Below are 14,130 nucleotides of genomic sequence, written 5' to 3' on the forward strand. Positions count from 1 at the left end.
GGCAGACACCTGCCACTGACCCACCCTCCTGTAAACGGAGACAGAAAATATTATGTACCAGCGAAAGGGCTGAGTTCTTATTTACTTACCCAGCTCCAAATTCACTGGTCATATGGGCAGTAAACCAAAGGGGAAAACAGCACTAGTCAAAAACCACCCCTTATGACAAAGACTGGAAAAGGCTTGACCTCTTTGGATGCAAAGCCTGTTCCTTGGCCTCACTGCAATTTTGCATAGCAAACTACTCTGCTCTGTTGGCAAAATACACTTACAACTTGTTTAATAAAATGACATATATTTTATTGAACAAATGCTGGAGGAGTCAAAGGAGCAATACAAAGCTAACATTGCGGAGGGCTCCTTAATTGCCAAAACAGCCCTGCAGGCCTCCCTTGATTCCTCTGACACGGCAGCTCGTTCTATCACCACATTCGTGGTCATGAATCGAGCATCATGGCTCCACCTTTCTGGATTTCCTAGGAAAGTACAAGTCACAGTTGAGGACTTGCCCTTTGAGGGACAAAAAGTATTTGCGGAACGCACAGATGCATCTCTACATACCTTAAAGGACTCAAGAACCACCACAAGAAAAAACAGGGCAGATTAAATACCCAAAGAACTACAGACAAATGAGTGCTGGAAATTGTCCAAAAGGGTTACTCTCTCCCATTTATTTCTATCCCCCTACCCACCCACCTTCTCCATCCCTCTTCAGGCCCCCATTTCACGAGACCCTGTTGCAGCAGGAAATAAACCATCTCCTGCAACTAGGAGCCATGGAAATAGTACAGGGGAAGAGGGTTTTGTTCCCTTTATTTTTCTCACACAGAAAAAGAATGGTGGCTGGAGACCCATTCTGGACTTATGCAAACTCAAGAAGTTCATAAGGACACAGCCCTTCAAAATGGTTACCCTGGCAACCATAATTCTGGCATTAGAGAAAGGAGATTGGCTCTTGTCCCTCAACCTACAAGACGCATACTTTCCTGTCAGCATTCTTCCAGCACACAAATGATTTCTGCACTTCACACTAGGCCATCAATATTACCAATACAAGGTACTACCCTTCGGCTTATCGACAGTCCCAAGGGTATTTTCCAAAGTCCTAGCCGTCGCTGCAGCTCACCTCCACGGGCTAGGGATAATGATCTTCCCATACTTGGACAACTGCCTCATAAGAACACCAACTCAGCAGATGGCAGTACAAGCTACACAAACCACTATAACCCTCTTCACCAACCTTGGGTTTCAAATAAACGTCCAAAAGTCCACCTTGGTCCCTGTCCAGCAGCTAGAGTTTATAGGGGCCTATCTCGACTGCCTCTCAGCACAAGTGAGATTACCCCAACAGCAATTCCTCAACCTAACCAGGCTGATGATGATAAACTCAGATAGCCCCCAAACATCCTCCAGGGCCTGTCTACAACTCCTTAAGCATATGACTGCTACAACTTATGTAGTCAAACATGCCAGACTGCATATGGGATGCCTACAGGCCTGGCTCTGCACCTGCTATATACCAGACAAGCATTCCCTCCACAAACGGCTCACTATGCCCCGCAGAGTGAAGGACTCCCTCAAGCATTGGATGCAACTGCAAAACATCTGCTCGGGGTCCCATTTCAACAAAAAGCTCGCACTATAACAATCACCACAGATGCCTCCCTCATGGGATGGGGAGCCCATCTGGACAACACCACCATCCAGGGACGCTGGTCCGCAGCGGAAACCAACCTATACATAAACATTCTAGAGCTCCAAGCATTGGAAGAGCATGTGAACACTTCCTTCCCCTTATCTGCAACAATACCATCAGAGTCCCCGTGGACAACACAACTTGCATGTTTTATATAAACAGACAGGGTGGAGCTCAATCATACCCTCTCTGCATCGAGACACTACACCTATGGAAATGGTTCATCTTCAACAAGATAGACATTTCTGCAGCTTACCTTCCAGGACTTCAGAACACCACAGCAGACCATCTGAGCAGACACTTCTCACAAACCCACAAGTGAGAGATGGACTGCCCGACCCTCGAATATTCAACCAAACACCCATATTCAACTAGTGGGGGTTCCCTACTGTAGATTTATTTGCAACAGCTCACAATAGAAAATGCCCTTAATATTGCTCCCGAGCAGGGCTCGGGCACCACTCAATGGGCAATGCCCTCCTCACAGAATGGGAAGCACCACTAGTGTACATGTGGTTCCCCACCCCGCCGATTCCTCTACTGAGCTGGGTTTTACACAAAATCAGACAGGACAAGGCCAGGGTCATACTCATCGCACCCACATGGCCCAGACAGACGTGGTTCCCATAACTAATACAGATGGCAGTGAAACCTCCTCAAACCCTTCCAAAACTTCCTCACCTCCTGACACAGGACACCGGCCATGTCATTCACCCCAACCTAGTGGTTCTCTGCCTCAAGGCCTGGTTACTCCATGGCCAATGGGGCTGGATCAGGATTACTCTGAGGAGGTTAAAGACATTCTCTTGAATAGTCGCAAACCAAGCACACACAAAATATGTGCTCATAAGTGGGTGTGTTTCTGCATCTGGTGCGAGGCTCACCATATGTTTCCTCATTCTGCCCCTCTACCCAGAGTCCTAGACTATATATTACGCCTTAAAAAGGCGGGCCTCTCCAATAGCTCCGTAAAGATACACTTAGCAGCTATCACCTCACTACATGATAAGGTAGATGGAACCATGATCTTTGCTCATTCAACAACTAAACGATTCTTAAAGGGCATGACCAACATCTACCCTCCCCTAAAACACCCTACTCTTATATGGGACCTTAACCTCGTGCTGTGTACCCTCATGGGCAACCCCTTGTGACTTGCTCATTGCTACATCTATCGATGAAGGTCTCCTTTCTTATTGCGATCACTTCAGCAAGAAGAGTAGGGGAACTAGGAGCCCTAATGGCACACCCACCATATACCACATTCCATAAAGTGATCCTAAGAGCCCCCCCTAAATTTATACCTAAAGTAGCCTCCTCATTTCATTTAAACCAACCCATTTACTTACTTATGTTTTTTTCCAAAATCCCACACCAATGCCAGGGAGGCATCCCTTCACACACTCGATGTCTATAGAGCTCTGGCCTTCTACCTAGAAAGAACAAAGACATTTAGAAAATCGTCATGTCTCTTTCTGTCAGTCACAGAGTGATTGAAGGGTGAGGCCATCTCCGAACAAAGACTATCTAAGTGGATTTCTGACTATATCCACCTCTGCTATCATCAGAGCAACATCCCGACTCTAGCTGTGATTTGTACACACTCTACCAGAGAGCTATCCACGTCAGTAGGGTTTCTCAATAATGTACCCATTGTAGACATTTGCAGGGCAGCTACCTGAGCCTCGGCCCACTCGTTTACCAAACACTATGCCCTGGAACAACATTCCTCTGCCGACACTCAATTCAGACTCTCGGTGCTATCTACCCTCAACAAAGATACTCTGAAGCCCCTTCTTCCACCAAGGGGTACTGCTCCATAGTCACCTAAAGTGGAGCACCCACAGGGACACTCCTCAAAGAAGAAGAAGAGAAGGTTACTCACCCTGTGCAGTAACTCAGATTCTTCAAGATGGTTGTCCCTGTGGGAGCTCCATTATGCACCCTTCTCCCCTCTACTTCGGAGTTTCACGCTGATCCTCTGGGGTAGAGAAGGAACTGGGGGTCAGTTGGCTGCGCATGCGAGGTAGCCGCTCAGAGCAGCAAGAGAAGGCTGGCGCACATGCACAGTGAACCGCGGCGTTGCTGCTACAAATCTCCAATTGTAAGCGCAGGGCGCCAAGACACCTAAAGTGGAGCACCCACAGGGACAACCATCTCAAAGAACTTTAGTTACTGCACAGGGTGAGTAACTTTCTCTTTTATTAAGGACAAAGTTATGCATATTAGAGAAATGGTAGCTCCAAAAGGAATTTGCTATATCAGTTGACCATCTCTTGTACATTAATATTTACATCCAAGCTAAATGGAATACTGACAAAAATCATGAAAATATTTTATCCTCACGTACAAGATTAAATGTTTCTGGGGATACTGGATTCAATTTAAAATATATTACATTTTAGTTCAAAACTGATGGAAGGGATTCCCTTTGTATGGGGTCCCAGTTTGTCAGCTGTGTTAGAATCTAGTTTTCCAAATGATTAGCAGTATCCTTCTTTTTTTGAGGATGAGTTAAAAATTAAGATATAATAAAAACAGAATGTAGACAGAAATGACTTTTTTTTACTGTGCTCCTGCATGTCCAGTAGAGGGAGCATGTTAACTAATGCAGTATTTTCCCAGAACTGTGCACGTTTTCCTCACTAGTGTAAATTAAATACAAGGAAATAAATCTAAATTCTAGTTTAAATGGTGAGGGGGGAAAGAGAGGAGGGATGTGTAAAACAAATAGGAAAATACAAAATTGGTAGGAAAAAATGCATGTTTTTCAAACTTCTCAGAAGATACTACAAACAATATAGAGTAAAATATATAAACACTAAAAATACTTCGGTGTCCCTATAGTTGTTTTGTAGTAACTGAAATTCAAGTATAAATTGTAAACTCAAACAAACATACACTAATTCAGCCTGTTCCTGCGTTCCTTTCCTTAATTTCAGTGGTAGTTCTGCCTGCATGAAGAGGACTACAAGATTGGGAACTGAAAGTAGCTAGTTTCTATAATAAACTGTTTCGTACTAACTTTCATTTAGTCTTCAATTATAACATATCACTGTGAAAATTCTAGTATACCTTGTTCCCAACTGCACTGAATTCCAGTATAGGTACCGTCATCATACAGGAGGAAATTCTGGCCCTACTGAAATCAATGGCTCAATTCCTGTTGACTGCAGTGGCACTAGGATTACACCCATCCGTCCCAGCTGACATCCACACTTCAAGTAGTTAGATGCACGTTGGACAAAATCTAGCAGACCTTTCTATGGGCACATTACACCCCAAATGCAGCAGATACAGAGCACTTCTGTTTTGAAGGAAGAGCCCAAGAAGTGAAAAACCTCCAGAGCCCTCTTGTTTGCTGCAAACCCATGTTGTGTTTCAGCTGTTGTTGCAGGAGTGCACACAATGGGTTTGTGTCCAGTCTGGGACATGACAAGTGAGTCCATCAACAGGGTGAAAACCTTATGGGGAAGGCGATGGTGAAACAGCTGATCTCTACTGCAGCCCACGATAATTACATCCACAGCCTTGCTGTGCAAAAGTCCTATATTATATCTTCAGGCTGTAGGGAGGGAAGGATTCTGTTCCCTTCATCCTCAAAATATGTCCACAAATCCTATTTACTCAGTCTTTGTGTAGGGAATTTCAACCATTGTGCTTTGGCTTCATAGAGGTAAGGCTCCCTGAAAGTACTGTTTATAATTTCTGTGGAAAAAAAATATTTTTAATTTATACATCTTAATTTGTAGTCAGTCTGAGAAATATCTTTACACTTTTAGCAAAAAGTGTCTGATATTTTTCAATAATTTTATCATTCATTTTAAAACTGTTTAAAGATGTTTGTCCTAAAAAAAAAAAAATTTCCTCTTTGTCTATAGACTAGGTTATCAAAAATCCTTATGATTAAGAAGGAGCACATCAAGCAGTTAAGGGAGATGAACACAGAAGCGGAAAAGCTGGTAAAAACATGTTATTTTTTCAGTTCTTGAATGAGTTTTGATATCCTGTTTTATAGGTATCTGCTATAATCAAAAAATAATCTTCATACAAACAGAGACAGTAGTACTAATAATCAGTGAGGAATGGATTATCTTGTGGTTAAAGTACAGGTTTGGGTTCTGTTCCCACCTGGGGTATGACTTTATGCAAATCACTACGGTCAACATTTTCAAAATGTGTTTATCGTTAAATAAAACTTCCTGAGCTTACAAAGGCTGCCTAACTCCATGCAAAATGATGATCTGGAAGAGGAGCAGCAGCTCCCATTTAAGCTTTAATCTAGCGGTCAGGGTACTCACATGAGATACCACTGGCTTAGGTCACCCCACTGCCTGATGGAAAAGGGATTTGAACAAGTATCTACAGCCTCTCAAGGGAGTGTTCTAACCACTGGACTATGGGATATCCTGATGTGGGGCTATCTCAGTCTTGCCTGTTGAAGTTGTTTCACCTTAGCTGAATAATTAGATATTAACTGGGCCAGAGAGCAAGTGAGAATAGATCTATAATCCAGTGGTTCGAGCACTTGCCTGAGAGGTGGCAGATCCCTGTTCAGATCCCTTCTCCTCATGAGGGCAGAGTGGGGACTTGAACTAGTGCTCTCTTACATTCTAGGTGAAGACCCCATATGTTGCCCTATAGGTTATATGGGAGGGCCTCCTTCAGCTGTTTTGTGTAAATCTAAGCAGCCTCTGAGCATGCCTCCTGGATCAGGCCCAGCATATGAGGTATGCAGAGGGGCTGATGATACACCGTTCTCATTAGCATCTCTCATTTGCTAGCTTAGGCAGCTCCCCACCTAGCATGCTGGCTTTTGTATACCACATTCTAGGCTACCTATCACTCCACTTGCATTATGTAGGGAGCCTAGACACCTAATTCAGGCTTTGGTGATCAAAACGTCATCCCTATGATTAGCTAGGTGCCTAAAAGTTAAGCCTTGCAGTGCTCTGCATTGTAACGCCTAAGTCCCTTTGGGGACCCAGACCTAAGTGCTTAAAATTTTTCACAAAGCATTTAAGGTTTTTAATATGGATAAAATATTTCTTCTCTCTGCCCCCCGTGGCCACCTGTGGGCGCATGTATGCTCACTCTTTCTCTCCATTCTCTGCTTCCCCTTTCCCATGTCCACCGTCCCCTTCTCCTACCCCATACCCACATCCCATTCTTCAATGCTGGCATTATCATTTCACTCTCCTGTGCATTAACTGTGCTTTCTCTTAATTTTTTTTAAAGAAAATTGTTTCAGCTGTACAGTTTAATCATTAAAATCTATGCAACTATAGCAAAAAAGGGATTAAAATAAATTACATATAAAGTTTGTCACAGATTTTAAATCTAATGCTGAAAAATATGCCGCTTTTTAAAAGTTTGTTTTTAAAATTTAACTAAAAGTCTAAGTATGACACTTATACAAAAATAAACTATAAAACAGGTTGGGATTACAGAAAGCCTTCTCTCATTACAAGAAGATGACTGCCTTAAAATATGAACAAAACTTAAATACTAAATCACAAATTAAACTTAATGAGGAAAGGAGAAATGAGAAGCGTCAGAAGGAAAATAAAGAATATTGGGACAAACAAAGAAGCAACAGGAGGGAAGGGGAACAAGGATATATATTCAATTTGATATATTTAGGTCTGTTTAGCTTAGTTAGGGATATGAGATATTTTGAATCTCCTTTTTATTCATTACTTTGTAAATAAGCCTCTTATACAGTAACTTTTGTGAATGCTCATGGCTATTCTGATAAAACTACAGGAGGTGATACCTTTCCAGGGGGTTATGTTCTTAGCCTGTCTTCAGTCAGTTTCTGCCTTTAAAATGTATTTCATTTAATCAAAAATATTTTCTCAAACACTTGCCTGTCTTGAACATGACCAAAATAATATACAGATTTAAATTCTTTAAAGATTTTATCAATTAGCTAATGTTGATACAATAATTTTTGGTTAAAGTGAAACAGAGTGACATTTTTGGTTTTGGTTAAAGGGGAATCCTTTTGTGACCATGTTATAAGTTAGTGACCAGTTTAATATTTAGTAAGTGGAACTGTTTAACCATACTCAAAGCAGATCCTAAATTAGTACATTAGTGTCTGGCAATAATACTAGTTTCTAATGACAAAATGCAGAGGGTTCCTTAACAGGGGTTACTAATACACACAATTGTACATTTTTAGTTTCATTTTTTTGAAGGGAACAGTTAGTGTTCTTTAGAGGTTTTTGTCTTCAGTATATTATTCCTATTTGAGGACTGTAAAAAAAGTTGTATCTGCCACAGTTATCTAAGCAATGAATAAGCCAATTAAATTCATTTAGCTAAGTAGTGGTTTTCAACCTGTGGTCCGCAGACCATGTCTAGGAGGTCCGCAAAAGGTTACTGTTACCATAGAACAGTGATTTTCAACCTGTGGTCCGCAGACCCCTCGGGGTCTTCAGACTATGCCTAACATTTCCAAAGGGGTCCAAACCTCCATGTGAAATTCTTTTAGGGGTCCACAAATGAAAAAAGGTTGAAAACCACTGAGCTAAGTCATTTGTATTTTGGAGAAATAGCAGAACAAATCTGGGTGAAAAGGATTGGTGTATAAACTCTCTCCTTAAAATTTCACAAGAAGGACAAGATAAAGGTGATACTAGTCATCCAAGGGAAGCATCTAGACAGTAAAGTGCAACTTTAGTAAATAAAGATGTATAGTGTTTGTGATTTATAAACTTTATATGCTTTATTGTCTTCTTCACAGAAATCCTATTCTATGCCCATCAGCATTGAGTTTCAGAGAAGATATGCAACTATTGTTCTAGATCTAGAACAACTGAATAAGGACCTAAACAAAGTTTTGCATAAGGTTCAACAGTACTGTTATGAGGTAATATGTTGCTAACCTCTTAGTTTATTTGGCGTTGTGTTTAACATATAAATAAGTCAACTGAAATTTCATATATAGAAAAGGACCATTTAGACACAAATGCCAAACTTTAAGTAACTGGGGCCATATATGCTTTCACTTCTCTCTTTCCGAATATCAGTAACTCTCATTGATGTCAATGGACAGTTTTGGTTAACAGTATGAGGGCCTGGTTATTTTTGCAGGCTCTTCACTTATGAAACTCCCTTTAAAGTTGACTACCAGTTCACCCGCACACCAGCTGTAGAATCAGACCCTTAATCTTTACTTCTAATTATATCTGTGTAGCTTGCTCCAGACCAAGGCCTCCAGCCTGCAGACCAACCAACAGATCTGAGGCGCCGATGTGAAGAAGAAGCTCAGGAGATAGTTAGACAAGCAAATGCATCAACAACAGGACATCTTTGTGTGGAAAATGAAAACCTGACGGATCTGATCTCTAGACTTACAGCAATATTACTGCAGATTAAGGTAAATTGTTTACTAAAAATTTCTAATGTTTCCTCACACATAATACACAACATTTTAAAGCCCTGGCAACCCATAGACATCAGTCAAATTTCTGTGTTGAAGTAAGTCAAAACATGTATTTGAATAGAAATTAAAATTATGTAGTAGAATTGTAGAGTCAATTCTAAATTTGTTTCTTAATTTCTTCTAGTGTCTAGCAGAAGGAGGTGACCTGAATTCCTTTGAATTTAAATCACTAACAGATTCATTAAATGACATCAAGAATTCAATAGATTCTTCCAATATCAGGTATTAACTTTTAATAATGATACATACATATTTTTGTTCCTATATGCATCTTTCATGATTACATATTCTTAACACACTTCAGAGCTGAAATGTTTATGTATTTATATAATTGAGTCTAATTCTGCAGTTCTTATAGGAATAGTCCTATTGAAAAAGGCTACCTAACTTCAGTAGATATAAAAAGAATATTAAAATATATATTTAAATTAATCCAGTATAAACTAGAATCTCCTTTGCCATTCAGTCTTTCAAAATGTATCTTTAATTTGAACAAGTAGTTATTGATGTATGTAATTGTTTTTAAAGAAGATTTAAATTAGGGCTGTCAGGCGGTAAAAACATTAATCGCACTGTTAATAATAGAATACAATTTAAATATTTTTGGATGTTTTCTACATTTTCAAATATATTGATTTCAATTACAACACAGAATACAAAGTGTTCAGTGCTCACTTTACATTTATTTTTTATTACAAATATTTGCACTGTAAAAAAACAAAAAAAATAGTATATTTCAGTTCACCAAATACAAGTACTGTAGTGCAATCTCTTTTTGTCTTGGAAGTTGAACTTACAAATGTTGAATTATGTACAAAGAATAACTGCATTCTAAAATAAAACCATGTAAATCTTTAGAACCTACAAGTCCACTCAATCCTACTTCAGCCAATCGCTCAGACAAACAAGTTTGGTTACAATTTGCAGGAAATACTGCTGCCCACGTCTTGTTTACAATGTCACCTGAAAGGGAGAACAGGCGTTTGCATGGCACTATTGTAGCCAGCATCGCAAGATATTTACGTGCCTGATGCGCTAAAGATACATATGTCCCTTCATGCTTCAACCACTATTCTAGAATATATGCATCCATACTGATGGCAGGTTCTGCTTGATAACGATCCAAAGCAGAGTGGACTGACACATGTTCATTTTCATCATCTGTCAGATGCCACCAGCAGAAGGTTGATTTTCTTTTTTGGTGGTTCGGGTTCTGTAGTTTCTGTAGCGGAGTATTGCTCTTTTAAGACGTTTAAAAGCATTCTCCACACCTCATCCCTCTCAGATTTTCAAAGGCACTTCAGATTCTTAAACCTTGGGTCAACTGCTGTATCTATCCTTAGAAATCTCACATTGGTACCTTCTTTGGGTTTTGTCAAATCTGCTGGGTCATCATCCGAGACTGTTTTAACATGAAACATATGGCAGAATGTGGGTAAAACAAGAGTTCAGTCACAAATTTCATTAAGGCATTATTTTTTTAACGAGCATCATCAGCATGGAAGCATGTCCTCTGGAATGGTGGCTGAAGCATGAAGGGGCGTATAAATGTTGAGTATATATGGCACGTAAATACCTTGCCTGCATAATACCTGCAAAAGTGCCATGCAAATGCCTGTTCTCACTTTCAGGTGACATTGTAAATAAGAAGCCGGCAACATTATCTCCCGTAAATGTGAACAAACTTGTTTGTCTTAGCAATTGGCTGAACAAGAAGTAGGACTAAGTGGACTTGTAGCCTCTAAAGTTTTACATTGTTTTGTTTTTGAGTGCAGTTATGTAACCAAAAATCTGCATGTGTAAGTTACACTTTCACAACAAAGAGATTGCACTACAGTACTTGTCTGAGGTGAATTGAAAAATACTATTTCTTTTTATCATTTTTACAGTGCAAAAATATTTGTAATCAAAATAATACTATAAAGTGAGTACTGTAAACTTTGTATTCTGTGTTGTAATAGAAATCAATATATTTGAAAATTTGGAAAAACATCCAAAAATATTTAATAAATTTCAGTTGGTATTCTATTGTTTAACAGTGCAATTAACCGTGATTAATTTTTTTAATCACAGTTAATTTTTTGACTTAATCGCGTGAGTTAACTGTGATTAATGAACAGCCATAATTTAAATATTAAAAGAAAAATTATCATTTTTTTTCCAACTAGTAAATGTATTCTAAATTATCCAAAGCATAGAACATAGTACAGTGGTGGCATCCTTTATTATAGCAGTTTTTTCCCCTTTGGAAAAACTCCACTCTTAACTAAACTTCACTATAAGCAGAATTACAAATCACACATTGCAGTGGATTTAAATAATTTGAGGCTTTCCTTCTTTATACTTAATCATCAGAGACCACGATATTCATATATTTCTGTGAACTTCAATCATGCAAAACCTATACACTGGCATGTAGGTATAGGAACCTTTCTACTGGCTTCATAGGGCTGTAGCCCAGATAATGTTTTTTGCTCTTTTCTCTTACAGTAACAGAATTTGATAAAGAGATCTTGCTCTCTGGCATGTTGGCCCTTCTAAACTTTTACTACTTCCTATGTTCATACCTTGTCTTGAAGGCAGTTAGTGTTCATTATAGTCATGTTCAGGTGTGATAAGTTAATAAATTGAGTCTTAAAATATGAGATTTAACCGTTCTTTCTTTTCTTTAGTTGTTTTCAGAATAATGTTGAGATCCATGTTGCACATATTCAGAGTGGCCTGAGCCAGATGGGAAATTTACATGCCTTTGCAGCCAATAACACCAACAGAGACTGAAAGCGATGTCTATTTCAAGTGTACAGCATGTAATTCTGTGAAATCCTCTTCTTTAACATAGGCTTCACCAAATATCCTAACTGCGGGGAGATAAGGGAGAAGAAACCTCTAAAAAGGCCATTTTCGGTAAACTGTACTGCTTCTTAAGAAACCAGCATTACTGGCCTGCGTACATTAGATTTTTCCATTTGTTATATACATACAGTAGTTTTGCTAAGAGCTAACTTCTATTAGTAACTACCGTTTTTATTTTAAACTGGAAGTATATGAATATGCTTTCATGCAATTTCAACTAAGAATATATCAACTTTATTTTTAAAAGTTTGGGTAAATTTTGCCCAATTCATGCAGATTGCTTTATTGATGTGTTAAAGACAATGAAGAGGAAATGGTACAAATCAGTGGCTGTATGGCAGTCCTTTGTTCTTGAAAGCTACAGTTCTATTACCTGAGAGTTACCATCTCAGACTTTAGTCTACAGTGTGGTGAAGCAGTATGTATATTCCTGACCTTATGAAACAGCAGCAGAATATGGACAGAAAATAGATGAGAGTGAATAGATAGATATTGTACACTTGGATACTGGCTGCTCTATAAATCAGTTAATACCTTTTTGGAATGTTTAATTTATCATAACTTATATAAGGAGTCTAATGAAGGAATAGAAAAACATAACTGCTAAATTCCTAGGAACATATTTGCTATGGCTTTTTCCCTCCATACAGGGCAAAAAGTCCTGTAATTGATATTTTATACAAATGACTGATAACATATTGGTTTTCCATTTTTTATTGTTTGCACAACTTTCAATTTAGATAACTGGTTATTCAACAATACCCAACATATATAAATAAAAAGATTTTGATAATAAATGAGATAACCAGTGTTGTGAACTGTTTTTTAAAAATGCCTCCAAGTGTATTCTGGAATGTTAATCTTGTAAAAAGTGGTTATTGGATTGTTTGTTTAATAGTCTTGTAAAGCTTCAGTGTAATAAATTGTTTCCAGATTTGAATTTTCAGAGATAGCTGTAGAGATGTTTTGATTCTTTTGGATGCCTCATGAAATGAGGTCTTTTATATGTTCATGTATAAAGAAAATGTAAACGTTATTTTCAATTTTGGAATTTTGTATAGTTTAAAAAATGCTTCTGTATTGTGATGGTATTGTGCCACTGCAAAACTTTAGTGCAGAGTTTATATTTACCTAAACTTGTTCTGTTAATTAAGAAATCCATAAATCTTTTATTCTCAATGACATTTCTAATTCTAAATAAATTGACCTATGAGAGTTGATATATTTTACAAAAATGCAAACTTCTTGCACTGAAAGGCAGGTCCAATTTCATTTGAACAGAAAAAGTGTGCATAATTAATTTATAAAAATGAAGCATTTTGCTTGCTTGGCAAGGTGAGTGTTTTAGGAGAGATTTTAAAAACTACAAGGGAAATTACAGAATAGTACTAAGTGGTAGTCCTAATGAGTTGCATATGGTAATCTACAAATCTAAACCTAAATTTGTCATTTTGTGAGGATTGACCCTAGAATATTTTTATATGCTTCCCCTTTCCACCCTACTCCCCTGTTACGTTGTGGTGTTATCTTCCATCTGGTAAAGAGAACGGAATGTGTCCTCTGCCAGAACCAATCAGCCATATTCTTTGAATTGACAGTAGGGTTAACCACAAGGTGTTCAGTCTTTCCCACTGCATCAAGGTACTGAGGTACTGACTGATGTCAGTGGGACTACTTGCATGCTCGGATCAGGACTTTAGTGTACTAATATCAGGCTGCCAGATAGGCCAATGTCTACATAATACACATGCTCTTATCAAATATAAAGAGAGACATATTTTCATCACCATACCACAATCTTATCTCTGAGTGATGGTAGCAGTGTTTTTTTATATATTATCTTGATTTTGATATCTAAATATGTTCTTTCAAAGAATACTCTTAAACAGAAAATATCAATTGAAAGTTGCTGAGATTTTTTGTTGAAATTACCTATAATTACTGTAGGAAAAACTGTATAATATTGATTTTTATGGTAAAACTACACATGTGCACTTGTATTTGAGGGTAGAACAATATGTGTATTTAATGTGAACTTAAATGAATTTTTTACATTGCTCTTCCAAAAGGATGTCATGTTTAAATCTTGAGATCACTAATATAAGAATAATATTTATGTACGGTCAGA

At 38.4% G+C, this 14,130-nt stretch overlaps 1 protein-coding gene across 3 annotated transcripts in view; it reads left to right on the plus strand.

Moving 5' to 3' along the window:
• Positions 1–13,222, plus strand: part of LIN9 (lin-9 DREAM MuvB core complex component) — a 51,894-nt gene extending 38,672 nt beyond the window's left edge. For all 3 annotated transcript variants that reach the window (XM_048843350.2, XM_048843352.2, XM_075127051.1), the window contains 5 exons: positions 5,578–5,658; positions 8,448–8,573; positions 8,901–9,083; positions 9,274–9,371; positions 11,822–13,222. In XM_048843350.2, the coding sequence (XP_048699307.2) occupies positions 5,578–5,658; positions 8,448–8,573; positions 8,901–9,083; positions 9,274–9,371; positions 11,822–11,927 (594 nt within the window). In that variant the 3' untranslated portion in view covers positions 11,928–13,222. The remainder of the gene's footprint in view (positions 1–5,577; positions 5,659–8,447; positions 8,574–8,900; positions 9,084–9,273; positions 9,372–11,821) is intronic.
• Positions 13,223–14,130: the final 908 nt, after the last annotated feature.

This window comes from Caretta caretta, chromosome 3 (assembly GCF_965140235.1).
Source record: "Caretta caretta isolate rCarCar2 chromosome 3, rCarCar1.hap1, whole genome shotgun sequence".
In the NCBI taxonomy this organism is placed as follows: domain Eukaryota; kingdom Metazoa; phylum Chordata; order Testudines; family Cheloniidae; genus Caretta; species Caretta caretta.